Here is a 17,544-nt window from a genome sequence, read left to right on the forward strand (position 1 = left end):
CACAAAAAAGGGAAAAAAACGTAACTTCGAGGGGCGTAGCGCAGCCGCAAGACAACGAGGGTGTAGATGCAACAGAGTAAGGCAGCAGACTGGACGTACTAGATAAAACCAGTGGAGTGCTTAAGGCACGTGCTTACGGCTGAGTGTGTGTGTGTGTGTATTTGGGGGGAGGGGGTATACTTGCGAGTGCACTGGTAACAAAGCGTTTTCTTACGGCTGCTGAGAAAAACACAGAACGCCAGGACGTCTCTCTCTTAAGCGGTTATCTTTACTTCACCTTATTACACACGTTGCGCACTTTGTTTTGCTGTCACTTCATTGTGGTAAGTGAAGGAGTCGTAGATCTCCATTGATATTCCCCTTTCTGTGCGTGCCTGTGCACTTGTTGCGTGTTTTGATCACTTCTGTAGCGTCTTTCTCTCTGTATTTATGCCTGTATCTCTCTTCCTGAGGAGGCTCACACTTCTTTGTCTCTCTTTTTTTCCCCCTTTCCTCTCTCTAGCCTTGTGTGTACTGCTCATCCAATACTGTGTGTTTACTCGCTCCTCTTTGGCTGTCCCTCGTCTCAGCTACTCTCCTCCTCTTATTGCCTTTGTGCGAGTGTCGGTGTTGGTGTGTTCCTCCCCCTTTTTCTCTCTAGCCTTGACGCTGCACCTTCTCGGTGGTGTGTAGAGTTGTGTGGTGCACAAATTACCTTGTGTGTATGTGTGCGCGCGCTCATGCGTTTTTTTTTTCTGCCTTCTCTTTCTATTTGCTTTTCTCTATTGTTCACCATTTCAGTCGCTGCTCTGCCTTTTCCCTCTCATTAGTTTGTCGCCGCGCTGTGCTAAGCCTCTCACCTTGTCCGTGTGTTCTTTTGGTTGTTGTTGTTTTCCTCCTTCCAACTTAGCTTTGCCAGCAGTTTTGTATGGTTGTCCATTTCTTTCCTGCGTTGCTTCTGTGGCTTTCTTTCTCTCTCGTTTTGTATCTGTTTTGCGGTGTCGGCTTATGCGTTACACCACACTGACCTGGACGAGGGTACCTCGTACTCGGACGTGCTAGCTGTTAACTTGTGAGCACTTTGGAAAACTGTATCGCGTGCTACTCGCTTTTCGTTTTATCTTGACTATCTGGCACGAAGTTCCCTTTTCTGTGTTTTTCTTCTTCGCTCAGGCTTTTCGTCCCTGCTTCCGGAGAGTGTGGTGCCGTGGCGTAGCGCTGGTGAGGGCACGTCCCTATTTTTCAGCGACTGAGAAAACAGACTTAACGAAGCAGCCTTGTCTGCACAAAGAGTCCCGCAACGCGAGAAAGGCGCAGGCCGAAGTATTGCCAAGGTGGCCAAAAAGTGCCACAGCACACGTACGGGATTGTGTTGGTGTACGGTTCGGTCTTTTTATTGATTTGTCGCTCGTGCTGCAATTTTTTGTTTCTGCTCTTTACTATTATAAATCAAGTCAGAAAACGAAGTAGACAAGAGTAGATGATCATGAGGCGTGCACACAGACATTCTGACGGGCATGGAGTCGGCGGCGTAATGAGCGACGCCAGTGCGGTGGTGTTCGCGGCCGAAGAGGCAGCCTGCACAGAACCACAAAAATTTATCAGTGCAGATCGCAACCTCAGCAGTGACGCTGGCTATTGCCACGGTTCAGCGAACGATGCGGCGGGGCAGGCGACGCTGCTGGAGCTCTTGTGGAGACGAGTAGATCACCTTATTAGCGATATTTCCTACACGATTGAGGAGCGCTTCATTATTCCACAGAAGATTTCTGCCATGCCGGGCCTCATTGAGGAAGAGGTCACCCATAGGCGAAGCTTTTTAGTGCTTGTGGGGCACTTCATCTCGATCGTCATTGTTATGGTGATTGCCGCCTATTCGCACCGCCTCAGCCATCTGATGAGTGGGGTGTCGCCAGTGGTGGGTGAGATTCTGTTTTGCGCGTCACATCTTTCGCAGGTGACTCAGGAGCAGCTGGGCTGGAGCCTTTTCTGCAATGGCTTCCTGTCGTTCAGCACGCGTGATTGGGCAGTGGTGGAGGGCGGGGTCAGCGGCGGTGTGGTGATGTCCAACGGGGCAGCTGGCCATGGCTCCAAACGGCAGATGCTCGGAGCTATTGGCGGTGGCGGGATTGGTGCCAACGGCGCGTTGGCCGGTGGATCGCAGGGCTGGGCTGGAATGGGCAGTGGCGGTGCCGGAGGCATGATGGTCTGTCCGAACACGGGCGGGAGCTTAGTGCGTTACTTGTTGGGACGCAAGGCAAACAACATGATTCGCCACGAGCCCCTGAGGTCGTACTTGTACTCGAGCTTTTACTCACCGTCAGCATTCTTGGTGGAGCAGACGGCGTGGTTTGTCTTGTTGGCGACGACGATGGATGTGGTCACGATGCAGCGGCTAGCCGTAGCCGTCTTCTTCGCGAATGTTGTGGGGTGGCTCCCGGTGTACTCTGTCAAGTTGTTGGCAAGACTGGGGACCGCACTGGCGGTTGTGTTCATTTTTTTGATTCCTTTCTACGAGGTGGATGACACGGTGACCTTCACATTGGTGCATCACTCCGTGTACCACGTGCTTTCGGCCTACTGCGCTTCCCTATGCATCACACTGCTGTTTGCTGAAACGCTACTGTTCGATGATGTGCGGCGAGTGCTCGTCCAAGGTGTCGTCACGCTACCGCAGCGACTGCTGCGCGTAGCCGGGCATCTCTCCGTCGTCACAAAGCTCGTGCGAGGGTGCATGTGGCTGCGGTGCGAGTACCTTTACTTTGTCGATTTTTACTTTTTCTTAGGGATTATGTGTTGGCTGTCGCTCGTTTTGATGGAAACAGGAGCGGGGATCTCGGTGTTTGCCACTGCAGCGTTAGTCATTACGGTGCCGTCGTTGGTTGGCAACGGGTGGATGGCAACGCCGATGCGGGCGCTCAAGGACACTGTCATTTATGTCGGTTTCTACGTTGTGACAGCACTTCTGCTCTTCCACGTCGTGCCGTGGAGCGGGCTGGCATTTTTGTCCAACGCTGTACAGTCAGCCGCAGTTTTGCTGCTCATGGCCGCACGCTGCGAATACAAGCAGCCAGGTGGGAGCGCGTACCTGATTCTTTGGGTGACGATGATGTGCGTCTATATGTACCTGAAATCTAGCGCGACGCGCGGGATGTCGAGATCTTTGGTGTGGGCCACCAACAACTCAAACTCGCGCGCGAACTTCGAGAAGGTGACGCATGCCGTGTGGTACGGCGTGCCGGAGGTGGAGGGGGCGGTGTTCGACCTGCTTCGCATTGTGTTCATCGCTTTCTGGCAGTTTCTCTTCAAAGGCTTGAGCGAGGAGGGGGTCCAACTGCTGCACTTCAACGTTGTTGTGTTCGGCTCAATGCTGTTGCTTTCCACCGCGGTGCGCGCCGTGGTCGTGGAGGGCGTGCGCTTCTCGAGCCCTGGTCAATGGGTCTTGCCCTCAGCGGAGGCCACAAGCACACCTGCTGCAGCATCAACACCGACGAGCGCGACGGTTGCTGCGATGAAAGGTGAGCACAACGTTGGTGCTGCACAGGTCTTTCCAGGGCGCGACTCCTCCTCCTCCTCCCGTGGTGTATCGAACGCCCTTTCCTGTAGTGCGCCAGCGCCCTCATCATTTGCAAAGAGCAAATCCACGCAGCCGTGTGGCGGCGCAAAGACCTCGTCTCTGTCGACTGCAAGCAGTGCAAGACGCTCATGGCAAGCGCCCTCTCGGACTGCTGCGGCTGACGGCAATACCTACGTCGGTGGTGCAGGCCGTGGCGGGGCAGCAACGCCAGGGGTGGCTGGATCGGAGGAGACTGTGACGGATACACGCGTGGCACTCATAAAGACGACCAACGAGGGAAAGGAGGCCGCCAGAGAAGTGGAGTCTGTTCCACGAGGAGGAGGAGGAGAGAAGTCCACGTCACCAGCGTCTTCGGCCGCCATGGATGAGTTCGTGACTGAGGATGAGCGGGCACCGGCAGCGCTGGAGGGGGGGACAGTGACGTCACGGACGCCGCAGACTTCCGAGTGTGATGCACAGAAGTCGAAGGGTGGTGGCGATCCGAAGAAGCAGTCATTCCGACCTGTGACCGCGTCGGTGGCCCAGAACCGATGCTCGGCAGAAACAGTGGACGAAACTGCAGCGCAGAAGAGAACGCATCCCCAGCCGATATGTACTCTCGACAAAAGTAGTGAGATGGTAGCACGCGTCTTCCAAAGAGACGCAAGTAACATCTTCAAGGAGACATCGCGGAGTGCATCCCTGGAGGAGAGTATGAACTACAATGCCACAGTGCTTACCTCATCAATCTGCCGCTCTGACGTGAGCTCGACAACGCCATTTAGTCTGCACCACGAGCATTCCACGTGCTTCACAAGCCGCAGCTCGACAACAGTAGAGATATTATGGGAAGCTCGTCGCGAACGGCATGAAGAGGACCGAGAAAAGGTTCCATTACGTGAGCAAGAGCGCCCCAAGACACCATCATCCACCACCTCCGGTGCTTTGTCTACCCCGCACTCGATGACAACGACAGAGTGCGAGGGCGAAGAGCAGCGACGTCAAACATCAAAGTCCTCTTTGAAGCAGAAGAAGACGCCAGAGACGGGTACAATGACCTGTTCGTCCCAGGGGACTGTGCTTCCACTGCCGCGCTCCCGAGTCGAAGAGCTGAAGGTGCCTGGAGTGCCTATGACAGGACCTTCAGCGAACAGTCGCCAGAGTGATGTGACTGAGGGGAAGGAGGCGGTGCGAGGGAAGAAGGCAGTAGCAGACGCTAGGGCACCAGGAGCTTCTGCCGGCAAAGCAGCAAGTTTAACAGCATTAACAGTGTCGGCCGATTCTGCTTCCGCTGCTGTGGTGATCGAGACGGGGCCCAAGGATGACAGAGGCAAGGCGGCAAGAGCGAATAGCGAAGGCAAGAAGGCTGACGGAAAGGTGAAGGCGGCCGTTGGTAAGAACGCGAAGAGCAAGGCGGCGACGGAGTCACCGGCAGGAGACGAAAAGGTAGTCGCGCCCACTGTCACTCAGTGGCCCGCTCCGTTCCCACTGCCTAAGCCGCGGCACGAGCAGACAGCTGCCGCCGAGGCGTCAGCCACCGTGATCGTGAAGGCACCAGCGGCAGCAGGAAAGTCTACCCCTGGACAGACGGCCAACGGGGAAAAATGCGGTAAGAAAGCCACAGTGCCCACCATGTCAAACAAGGAAGGCGTGATGAATACACGAAAGGCCGCCGCTGCTGCGCCAGAACGGACTCAGACTTTGGCCGGGGCAGCAGCGGCCACGGCGTCGTCGTCGCAGTCTGTCATGGCAGCACCAGCGGTGTTGCCAGTGCCGTTACCGCGCTCAGCGCAGGTAGCTGACGCTGAAGGCACGGTGCAGTCTGCTCAGACACCAGTGGAGAGCGGCGAGCTGGCACTGGAGGAGCCGGTACAGCGGCCCTGGCGCGACGCGCGATGGGCAAACGCAGTTTCACGGTTGAGCCTGGCTGTTGAAACGGATGGGCCTGCCTGGGAGCCGGCGAGTGAGCCAAAGCAGGAGGTGAAGGGCAAACACTCAGCGGCCCTCACTGCTGATGATGGCGAAGAGCCCGACGATGGCTACGACCTGGACGGCGTACTCAGTTTTCTCAGGCTTAAAGTTGACTACTCTTCTGTTATGGACGATGAAGAGGACCGAAGCAATTCGGTGTCGTCAAATGCGGACGATCGGCACAACCCCACGTCCTTTCGTCATTTCGAGTCACCGGAGGACTCGACAGTGGCAGTGCAGACGCCACTGACGAACGGTCATGTGGTGAAGTGCGGCTTATCCGGATCAACCGACTCGGGAGTCCCTGCCAACGTGTTTAGCACTGTACCGCAGCCACATGACTGTGTCAACTCTGCACATGGGTCGCTCGCACTGGCGCAGCCGTCAAGGAGTGAGTCGCTGATGGAGAGCTCACAGGACACCTTCCAAGCGATTCAGTCAGCACCTGAGTGGACAGCAAAGGGTAGGAGTTCCTTCGGCGATCTCTGCACAAACTCCGTCGCCTCTGCCAATAACAACATCACCAACGCTAGTGGCAACTACGTTCCAAACGGTGCCAGCTCTCCTGGATTTCACGTCTTCTCCATTCACCCAACCGCGACAGGGATTTCCACGGCCGCCTCAAGCTCCTTGTCCCCGCAGCCGCAGTCGGTGCACATGGGCATTGCGTCGCATGGCAGCGCCCCGCTGTTCCCTGTGGCGATGGAGAGCTGCATGGAGTCATCGGTAACTGCACACCACATAGACTTTAATGCTGCGGGCACCTCGTTTGGGTATTACCAGGTGCCCCAGGTTGCCGTACCGCCCTCGCCACCGATGGATTCGCGGCAGTCTTCCTCATCGCACATGCCGTTCAGCGTCTCTACCGTCAACCTCAGCGCATCACCGATGTCATCGCTGTCAAGCCTAGGGCGAACCAACACTGACACTGGAATCGATCAGAACGGGGTTCTCTCTCGCCTGCATGTCATTCCTAACAGTAGGATGGCGATGAGTGAGCAGATGGCAATGCAGCAGTCGCCGCAAACGATGATGGTGATGATGCGCACCCCGGATGGGCAGATGGGCTTGTACCCGATGGTGTACAACCAGCCGATGCCCCTGCTGGATGCAAGCGGGCTGATGCAGCAGACGCAGAGAGCTCAAGTGACTGCACAGCAGCAGCAGCCCGTGTACGCCTCTGCTCCGCTGTTGCAAGGGCATTCTGGGATGGTGGGCTACCAGATAGCACCTGACGGCTCGTACGTGATGACAACGACGTCTGAGGTATTGCAGCAGACAATGAACCAGCATCAGCAGCATCAAGAACCGCACCAGCGGTTTTGTTATGACTAACGGATGGCGGAGGGCAGAGCTGGGGACCCCAAGCTGCGGAGATACCCGAGGCGTAGAACGCTTTCACATTGCTGAATTCCTGTGGCGGTGGCAACGTCTTGTATTTTCTTTTTTATTTCAATGACACACGCTTGCGTGCGTCTGCACGCGCATCTTGTGGGAAGTCGTCATCAGCAGCGTGCCCTCTCACATATTGCTTTGCTTTATATATATATTTTTTTCGGGGAGTGGGTGGGTGGATTGTTGTTGTTGCTCCTTGGGGACGACCTTCACGTTGAGTTGCGGAGTACCTGACCTCAAAGCGGCACAGCCAGTGAAGACTCCCTCTCCTTCTCCCCAATCGCTATGACGAAAAGCGCTCTAGAAGTGGCTTTCTGCCGCTCGTTTCCAGTGACTTCAATGCAGCAGAGTACCGCTTGAAGCACCATCGTGAAGGAAAGAAAAAAAAGAGGAAAAAAAGAGAAAAATGTCGAGAAAAATATATCAGTATATAAATTCATATAAATTCATATAAACATATGTTTTGTTTGTTTGTTTGTAGGGATTTACAGGGCTGTTCACCCGGATGCGCAAGTGGTGCACGTAGCGCTGGTGAACGTCAACGCTACAGAGCAAGCACCAAAAGGTGGGGAAGTGTTCGAGAGGGAGGGTTACTTCGGAGGTGTCTGCGATTGTACGCCACAAATCATGTCGCCTTCTGTTTTGACCAGGATAGAACGGAAGCAGTGGAGGCACGTGCTCTCCAATAAAAAAAGTGCATAGGCGTCATATATACCACGGTGACATTCTACTCGTGCGACTATACCTGTTGTGAGTGTGTCACATTGGACTGTCTTTCCTCTTCCGCCCCTTCCGCCTCTCACCCCTACTCCAACTGTAGCATCGACAGCAGCAAACCTACGGCACTAGTGTTCTGGGTACGAAGATGCTAAGACAGTGCGCTGGACTACTGTCATGCTGCCGCTGGGTGCTCCGCTTCAGAGCTGATGGTGCCCATGTGACGCCCCATCTTTAACGATACTAGGATGAAAATAAGAAAAAATGAAACAATGCGAAACACATTTCGAAGACTCCCAATAGGGTAGCGGTACTCGTTGTACTCGGTGTGTAAAGAGTGTCACATCGCAGCCTTCTCTCTTTGTTCCCCTCTTCACCACCAACCCGATTACGGAAAATTAGTGGCGGCTGGCTTCTGGCGGCTGCAGTGATGAAACGCTACAGTTTTGTGCTCATGTTCCCCCCTTTTTTTGTGTCTCTGCCTTCCCCCATTTTTCCACACCGGGCATCCACTCTGCATTGAGCGAGTGCAGCACTGTACAGCTGCTGCGTTGGTGAGCACGGTCATAGGACCCCCTTCCTCTTCTTCTCCCTTCTGCCGATGTCGTTCTTGTTTACTGTTCTTCCTCATGAGCGTTTTGGTTTTTTGTCTGTAAATCTCCGCACCTTCTCTTACAGTCGTCTCTATCCTGCCTCTTTGGTAGCAGAAAGAGAGAGCGAGAGAAAGATCGTGAGTAGGTGTACGCTCCTATCCCAGTCTATTAGAGTACATCCCATCTATCGGCGTTGACGCTCTGCCGCTCCTCCTTCACACGTATGCACACGTCACCCTGGCGTACCCAGGCAGACACACAGTACCTATCTCGCCTGCCTGTCACACATTCATTCGCTCTTTCCTCTTTCTCTATGCACTTTGCTCGATAAGGCGTTGCAGTGCAAAAGTTCAACACCCACACACCCTCACCCACACACACACACACCTCCTGTCCGCATCTCTCAGCGCGTAGCGATGAACATTCAAATATCCGGTAATTTGAGCAAACCTACCGTCGTCTTCATCGCTGGATGGCCAGACACCTGTGATATCTTCCGCGACAACGTCATGGCTACCTTGGCCGCGGACTACCGCATTGTTGGTGTGACGTTGCCCGGATTCGACGACGAGCATCCGTTTCTAGCACAGCTGCGCAAGCGAGATAGCGCGGCGACGCGGAATGAGTCGAAGAGAATGTGGCGCCACAGAGAAGAGGTATCCACCAGATTTGTTGCAACTGCCTCCACAGGAGCGAGCACAAATTTACCTTTTCGATTTCTCACTTCTGTCGGCGCTGCACCACGGTCACACAGCGGCAGCAAGATCAGCGGCGGCGCATGTGTGAGCACACCGCTGCAGTCTTTCGGCCTTCCGAGCTGCTGCGCCACATTAGAGCCATTCCGTACTTCCTGGAAGGGTCACAGCTTCGAAGATCTCGTGACACTGCTCGAGATCGCGGTGGACACAGCGATGGAAACGTGCAACTACTGCCCACCTGTTGTGTTACCCACCTCTGCGGAGGCACAAGATAGCCCCAGCTGCAGCAGCAGCAGCAGCAGCAGCGAAACCGAAACATCAGACTCCAGCACCGCTGCGTTTGCACCACACCAGTTGCCACCGAAGTACACTCGACCAGTGATCATCGCTCACGACTGGGGGTGCTTATTGGCATATGAATTGCTCCTTGCCAGGCCGGGGCTTTTCTCCCGCATCGTTGCCCTCGATGTTGGAGCGTACCTGTTTGAAAGCGAAGCCGCTCACGTTGAGCGCATGTGCGCTTTGGTATCAGCGCAAGACAAGGGCAGGCCAACGGAGATAGCCGGCAATTCGTTCGCAGCGGCTCAGGCGAAGGTTTCACTGGAAACAGAGAAGGCTGTCAAATTCTCAACTCCTGGGCAGGAGGACAACGCCATACCTCAGATTACAGTCAACCGTGATTCACACGTGGTTCAAGACGGACTAAGGGTACCGTCGGGTGGCCCCACACCGACCATCACGCTACTTCGACGACAGAGTAGCTCTCCCCCGGAAACTCTGTCGTCTCTAGTAACGATTCCCCACAATGTGGCGCCTGGAGGACAACTTAAAGCGCAAAGGGCCTTGTCACCCTTGTCGCAGATGCGCACCGATCCTCCGAGTCTAGGAACGAAGCGCTCTCTCGCTTTACAGTACGCTTTCCGCCGGCGCAAGGGCACCGCACTACCGCAGCGTGCTGAGACGCGCAAAATGCTTTTAATTGTACTCTATCAGTTTTTCTTGATCACCTGTGAGCTATTTGTACCCCATCGACTGGCACGCTGGCTTTTGGGCCTCCTTTCAAGCCTTTTTGGGCGACCCTCCTACACATACGACCCGCAGATGGTGGTCACGCCGACGATGGAGCTGCTGAACCACACCCTCAACGCACAGTTCTTTGCGCGCCACCCCTTCGCTATCGAAAACCGCGGCGCCCTGCAAGTGCCCATGCTACTACAGACCCGGGAGCCAGGGTCTCCATCTTCTAATGCTGCTGCGGCGGCAGCCGCCTCCTTGGAAGCCAGCTACGGCAAGAACAAAGGCCCTGTGCAACCAACGACCGCCGGCTGGAAGGTCATGCTGATTCCCTATGTAGAAAAGACGTGCGTGAAAGCCTTCCCAGGTAGGGCGAGGTCTGGCAATCAGGATCAACTGGCAGGGAAAGGTCGTCGTACGGCATCGAGTCGTCGCTCTCTCTACGAGGACGGGGTTGGCATGGCCTTTGACGGAAGCTTCAGAATGATTCACAAGTCCACGCACTGCGGGCGAATAAGGCGGTACTCGGTCGAAGAAAGCTCGGCCACAGACAGCTCCGCAAGCGCTGATGGTACCAGCGACGCCTCGGGGGGTAACAGCAGTGCTAACCAAAGCTTTAGTGCATGGGAAGAGAACACCCCCGCAGATGGGGCGCACGTGGTTTTCTCGTCATACGCAAAAGGTGCTCATATGGTGTCCGATGAGTGGAACTCACTTACCACGGGCACGCGCGGCATTTTCGGTGGCAGCCACGGCGGACGCGGTAACAGCGGCGAATTTGACCCGTATACTTCCGTCAACGGCATCACTGCGCCAGTGTGGGACACCGACGATCCGCTGACTCTTACAGGTGCGCAGAGCTTCATGGAGACGAACAGGGTAGCAGGGGTAAACAGCAAGGATGCCGTTCACCTGCTGGCTACAGACGGCACTCTTGCCAGTGGCGGCGGTCGCGCTGATATCGTCGGCGTCTCCTCCAACCCCGGTTCAAGACAAATGCATGTCGCAAAGCGGCGTCTCTTTTACCAGGCTTTCGTGTTTCCACCGTTGAATCACGACGTCGCTGGGCCATCGTCGTCCTCGTTTCACAGCGACCTCGACGATGGCGCTTCGGGTAGAAGCTCTGGTGATGCACGCGCGGCGGCACTGTGCCGTTTGTGCAAGCCCAACCGCGCCGCTTCACAGCATCCTGCTGTACTGGTGCGCGCTTCACCATGGCAGTCGTGGATCTACCTCCGATTCTGGTTGGGGAGGCTTCTGTTGCACTTTGTGGCGCTAGTGTCGTGGCTCCTCGGAGAACAGTACTCCACGCAGCCGTCCGCTGTGCCAGGGGACGGAACAGCAGTGGGGACTGCAAGCAGCGTTTCAGGCAAGGTGTCATCGAATGTCATGACCACAGCGATGACTACAATTTACCGTCGGCTGCCTGCTACACCCTCACTCGCGGCAGATGTTTCTACCCTGCCGGGGAACGGTGACGTCGTGCTGCAACCAAAGAGCTACGCACCACTGGTCACGCAGCGGTACTTTGTGCCTCTGCCGATTCCGATTCTCTTCATGTACGGCGGCGAGAAGCGCATCATGTTTCATGCTGATCACTGGTGTTCATACATCCGCCACTATCAGCGGCCACGTGACGGGATTTCCGATGTGGTCGAGGTGCAGGGCGGGGGCCACTGGTTCTTTGCGGAGAAGAAGTATCAAAAGAAAGTGGCTGATCGCATCGCCGAATTCCTTGCGGCAGAGCCGAAGACTTCCTATGTGGTCTGACACGATGTTTGCGGGCGACGAGGGGCGAGGGAGCGTGTCTTGGCAGACTTCGCTACGTTCTCACGGCCAGTGTGTGTTCTTGCTTTCCATTATTCTGTACACATTTTTACACTGGACTGCACATTGACCGATCATACAATGAGATGCTCGTCTTCCTCCGTGGCGCTTTCTTTTCTCCTGGATGTCTCTACTCGTTTGGTCGTGTTTGGTGCATGTGGGTGTGTGTGGGTGTGTACCTCAGCCTTTTTGCACACCAACTTTTGGGTTATCCAGGCAAGCTCACCTGGACGTACATTGCACCAGTGCTCCTCTGTGGATGTGCTTTTTTTTTTTGTGCTAAAGGTTGCATGCCTACGCGTCTCTCTGTACTCGTGCTCCGTGTGCGGCGTACATCCTTTTCTCATTTTTGCTTTCTCGAATCACCGCTCTCGATTATTATCCCATCAACCACTTCACTGTGTCACTTTAGCCCCTGCGCTCACTTTTGATGGGGGCGCGAGGAGCCCACAAACCTCCCTCGGGTACGTGTGTGCAGGGTCGGCAGAAAGGTGCACGCTGGCGCTGCGCCGAAGAGTCTCCCAGTCATGATAGAGTGTGCACCAGCTCACTGGGAGTCATATCGACTCTCTATTAAGTACTGGAGGCGCTAAGCCACTTGAATCAGCACCAAGGTGCGCGTGTGCGAAACATGCGGAATCTCGTATACCCGACCGGGTGAGGTGATGTGGCAGAGACGCTGGAGGCGTGACGAGAACACCGCTGATTGCCCCACCGAGTCCGCCGGTGTCCTGCTGTGAAGAGGCCGCACCCCACATTATGGGGTGCGGCGGCTTGCAGCGACGGAGGGGGGAGGGGTTACAGGGCCTAGAGGCAGGGTGCTGGGTCTGAGAGGCCCCTGGCCCGAGGCTGGGCCACTTCCTCGTGGAGCTCGTTCGACGTGCGCCTGGACTGCCCTCATGCTACTCGCCCGGCCGCCATCGCAGCAGGACCCTGAGTCGTTGCCTGCTAGGATCAAGGCGTGTGGGGCCAGGCAAGTCTGCGTGGCGCCGATCGCGCCGCGCAGGTATGGCGAGGAGGCGACGAGGAAGGACAAGGAAAACCCGCTGGTGTGTGCCCCCGACACGACGGCGGGACGTCTCGCCCTAGACGAGGAGGCTTGAGCCGTGGTGTAGCAGAGGCGTGGGTGGGCGGCGGTCGTGTGCGCCTGTGTGTCGGCTTGTTCGTGCGCGACTTGGCACGGTGAAAAAAACGAAAAAGTTGTGCTGTGGAGGAGGTGCATTCTTCACACACACACACACTCTACGTCGTGCAGTACGGTGAATTGTTTTTACTTTATGTGTTCAGTGCACTTTTCTACGTTGGTGTTCCGTTTGCCCTTCCTTCTCGCTACCTTTTAGCAACTTTGCCGCGGCCATGCAACGCATCAGGAGAGAATGAGCGAAAAAGAAACAGGAAACACGCTGTCCTTCCTAATAAAAAAAGCAGCGTTTCTACGTTTCACACTAAAAGGGGTGCGCGTTGCAGAGTGCACTACGTCGACAGACAAGAATGGGCTCACTTCTTCCTGAAAGGAGCCGCGGGATGAACAGTTTAAAACTGCACCCCGCATAGGAGAAGTCTTGCAGCTTTTCCTGTTTGTGCCATGCCGTTGAAGGCCTCTAGTACTGCACCTCAGTTGTTTCTCCTCTCTCTATTCGCTTGCGTGACGTGATTGTCCCCTGGAAGGGTCGGAGTGCTCTGTTGGTGGGCAACAAGCCTCCTCAAGGGCTTGTCTACGGAAGGGATTAGTGGTCTGACCTCAGCAGCAGTTTGCCTCTTTTCTTTGCTTCTTCATAACATCTCGTAGGTCCAGTAGCCCCAACAGAGGATGGAGCTCGACAATCTCCAAGATGAGGTGCTCATGGGGGATACAAACGAAGTCACCGTACCAGCGGCAGTCGTAGCCTCCGCCACGGTGCTTGATATTGGCTTCCATCCACGACTGCCAATCATGGCTGCTGGCCTCATTACGGGTGAGGTTGAAATATATAAGCGTAAAAGCGTTAGTGAGATGATTAAAATCCCCCTACAGAACGATTTCTCGTCATGGATCTTCACGGGGCAGTACAATGAAGACGAAGTGGTTATGAACTACCACCATCAGAACATGCGTATGCACCCCTCTGGCGGCATCTCATCAATGGAGTTCACGGACGATGGCACCTACTTGGTCAGCGCCAGCAGTGATCGCACCATATCAGTGATGGACTGTGTCTCCCTCCGTCTTGTTATCCACATCCCGGCCGACGAGATGCGGGCCTACGTGGCTGGCAAGAAGAAGCTGAACGCGATGAACATGAAGAATGACCCGACTGCAAAAGGGGAAAAGGGGGCTAGAAGGAGGGCTGCAGCTACGGGGCGCAGCAGTGGCAGTGGCGGCTGCACTGTGCCGGTCAACCCACACAAACATGGCATCTCCTCTATCAATGTCTGCGACGAAAATCTGATAGCGACAGGAGACGACGACGGGCTTATCGTGGTGTGGGACATGCGCGTGCGGAATCCGGTGTACAACTATCACGAGCACGGCGACTACGTGTCGCAGCTTTGCTACTTTACAGATGCCCAAGAGCTCGTCTCCAGCAGCGGTGATACCTGTCTCGGCGTCTATGACATGCGAGCCGGCAAAATTCGTGACTTCAGTGTCCGCCGAAAGGACGAGCTCAACTGCTTTGCCTTCATCAACAGCAGTGGCATTAGCAACGCGACTTTCATTCCAAGTATTGTGTGCGGTACACCTCACGGCGGACTTCCGATATGGAAGTACGGCTCGTGGGCTCGTCCGTACGATGTGATGGACCACCACCCTGCAGAGTGTGAGGCCATTATATCTTTCCACGGTGAGAGCACCGCCTTCAACCATAACCTCATCCTGACTGGCGCGTGCGATGGACTGATCCGGGTGCTACAGATGTACCCGGTGCGACGCAATCTCTGCCAACTGAGCGGGCGTGACTACACCTACTCGCACTCGAACGTGCTCGGGAACCACAGCAGTAGCTGCGGACAACAGCAACAAGGCAACTACGTGGTGCGTCGCGCGCGCGGACAGGAGGCCATCAGCCGCATGTGTGTGTCCCACGACGCCCACCTACTTGCTGTCAGCGGCTCGGACAACATCATTGACTTCGTCGACATCGCTTTCATGAACGACGAGGCAGCACTAGATCAGCTTCGCGGTCGCGCGGAGCAGCGACATCTGCGCACGCTACGCGACCTCGACCGTGAGCAGGACGAAGAAGCGGAACACGAACGTCGTCTCATAGAGGGCTGCGGAGCTGGTACTAAAAGCGAAGAATCCAGTGACAACAAGGTGGGCAGCGGTGCCTCGTCTTCGTCAAGCGAGGGCAGCAACGTCCATGTCGCAACGGATGCGGGAAAGCAGGCAAGGCTGGATCAGCGCGAGGCGCTGGAACAGAAGTTGACAAAGTTGGGTCTTGTGAGAAAGAAGCGCAGCCACTCGGACAGTAGCAGCAGCAGCAGCACTGACGACAGTGATGAGGGCGGTGCTTCAGGAGCAAAGAAGAACAGGGCGTCCACAAAGGCATGGCCGTTATCTGGCAAGAGAGGGGACGCCACAGCAAGGGAGGGTGCCGCTGCACCAATACGGTCACCTTATCAAGCTATCGCCACAGCTCCCCAAAAGGTCTCGAGACAGGCGTCTCGTGGGATCTCAGACACAGGCACAACAGCGAATGGGGTGCCGCTGAAAACGAAGAAGAAGCCTCTCCCTGCCAAGATGTCTGCGTCCGCCGCGACTGTGACCTCCACTGACGCTTCCAACGCGAATCCTGGCACTGTAGCCGCGTCTTGTTTTGAAGCGCGGGAGTCGAGGGATTCGATGGAGGTGTATCGGACAGAGCGACAAAAAAAGCGTGAGCGCGCCGCGGCGGCCCGCTGGTTGAAGGAGGAGCGCCGGAAGAAGGTTAATTTTACCTACGAGAAGCGCCGCAGACGCGTCGGCGGCTTTTTTGGTGATATGGTGAACAGAGAGAACGATAGCGATTAAATAAATGGCGCTCACACAGAGACCTAGCCTACTTTTCTCTCAAGGGAGAGCTTTTTTTTTTTTCTGCTCCCCTCTCTCTCTGTAGGTATGTCTGAGTTGGTGGCAAATCTGTGCCATTTGCTGCCAAGTAGGACTTGTGTGTGAGTGGAGGCCAAAGTGCGTTACGCTCCAGTTTTTTATTGGGGGGGGGGGTCTCCTTCGCTCCATCGGCCATAAGGCCATGTAGAGAAGTCAAACGCCAATACTTTGCAAAGGAGAGAGCCGGAGCCGTCGTGCTTATATTGCGCTTGCCACTTGAACCTGTGGTCCTATGACGACGTTTGCTACAACACTCACGAATTCGCAACACGAATAACAAAACAGATGTGCACCCCGAGTATGTACACGAGATGGCGGGCTGTAACGCTGCGGAGGATCAATTTTCCGGTGTAATGTCCCTCAGGTGCGGTGCATCGCTGTGCAGTTTCACTCAACTCCATCTCTGTGCTGCCGACAAACTCACAAGCCCCTGCAAACAAGTAATAGTCTCGCGCGAGTTGAGTGGTCAAGTACCTCTTTTTTTTTTGGCAGTACAATGCTGGCATGCATACATTCCGTTTGCGTGGATGTGTCGCATTGGTGTGTGTGTGTGGGGGGGGGGGGTTGCGTGCTTCTGGAACCCCTATCCTGTGGGATCTGCCCTCCGACGATGCCTGCTACGGTTTTCTGCAAACCGCGCGCGCAGGTGCACTCCCAATCGCAGTAAATCAGATTCGTACTTTTCCTCCCTCTTCCTCCCTCTTTTCAAACGTCCGGACAATCCTCTACGACACGAAGCCCCAAGCACCGACTACTGTGGTGTCGCTCACCTCAGGGCTCGTTTTCATGTGTCGTATTTGAAAGCCTTACTGCTTGCCATGCCTGCACTCCCTGCCTCCAAAGGAAAAGGCGCCGCTGCGGCCTCCAAGAAAAAGGTGCGCGCTCCGGAGCCCTGTGGCTGCGGAGTCGACACGTATCGTCCATCACCGAAAGGCAGGAAGACACCCGCCGCTGTAGTGCACAACCCTGGATGTGTGTACCAGCGGACGACGTGCGGTGCCTACCCTCACCTCACATGCTGCACGACGTGCCAGGAGCCGTGCCGCTTTTGCCTCGGCCAGAACCGCTGGTGCCCCCACTGCTACGAAAGGCAGTGCGTGTACCAGTACAAGCGCGTCGTTATGGGTGTAGAGCCGTTGACCGGCGCCGATATGGGACCTGGCAAGGCAGAGGTGGTGGCGTCCCTCCCCCGCCGCGGCACCTCTCGACGCCGAACTACGGTGCGCTTAGTCGACAAGAAGCGCAGTACGCCCAACCTGCCGCGCGGCGCTTCTGCGCTGCTACAAGGCACTCACGCTGCGGTGAGTTGAGTTTTGAACGTGATGAAAGCGCACCGATGGAGCCGAGTTTTCGTGCTAGAATGCGTCTTTCAGGAACACCGAGATGGAGAAGGAAGAGAGAAGCGTTATGTACAGTAGTGTTTCACACCCTCTTGGTGTCGTGTGATTGTTACGCTGGCCTTCCATTATAGGGTGGCCAGCATCACCGATTTTCTGGCTATCACTCACGTCTGCGTGCCGTTGTTGCAGTTCACGTTGACACGATTGTACTGGTGCCTCATTCGCGCTCCAGGTCGGTTTTTCTTTGATTCTCGTTTCTCCCTGGCTCTGTCTGTACAGTTGGCTGTCACACTTGATTGCCGGACTACCTCACGCTCTGGTCGAAAATGACGATAGTCCCTATTCATTTTCCCCATAGGCTGTCTTTCTCGTATGGAGCGCGCGT

General features: G+C 55.6%; 3 protein-coding genes across 3 annotated transcripts, besides 1 other annotated feature; all 3 read left to right on the plus strand.

The window, feature by feature from the left end:
- Positions 1-1,465: 1,465 nt before the first annotated feature.
- Positions 1,466-6,841, plus strand: LPMP_354810 (hypothetical protein; the record flags this gene model as incomplete). Its single annotated transcript, XM_010705110.1, has 1 exon — positions 1,466-6,841. One exon carries the CDS (start codon positions 1,466-1,468, stop codon positions 6,839-6,841), a length of 5,376 nt encoding a protein of 1,791 aa, XP_010703412.1.
- Positions 6,842-8,627: 1,786 nt separating this feature from the next.
- LPMP_354820 (hypothetical protein) lies at positions 8,628-11,693 on the plus strand (the record flags this gene model as incomplete). Its single annotated transcript, XM_010705111.1, has 1 exon — positions 8,628-11,693. One exon carries the CDS (start codon positions 8,628-8,630, stop codon positions 11,691-11,693), a length of 3,066 nt encoding a protein of 1,021 aa, XP_010703413.1.
- A 488-nt stretch (positions 11,694-12,181) lies between these two features.
- Positions 12,182-12,905: a repeat region.
- A 655-nt stretch (positions 12,906-13,560) lies between these two features.
- On the plus strand, positions 13,561-15,741 carry LPMP_354830 (hypothetical protein; the record flags this gene model as incomplete). Its single annotated transcript, XM_010705112.1, has 1 exon — positions 13,561-15,741. The coding sequence occupies one exon, from the start codon at positions 13,561-13,563 to the stop codon at positions 15,739-15,741; it is 2,181 nt and encodes a 726-aa protein (XP_010703414.1).
- Positions 15,742-17,544: the final 1,803 nt, after the last annotated feature.

This window comes from Leishmania panamensis (genome assembly GCF_000755165.1).
Source record: "Leishmania panamensis strain MHOM/PA/94/PSC-1 chromosome 35 sequence".
In the NCBI taxonomy this organism is placed as follows: domain Eukaryota; phylum Euglenozoa; class Kinetoplastea; order Trypanosomatida; family Trypanosomatidae; genus Leishmania; species Leishmania panamensis.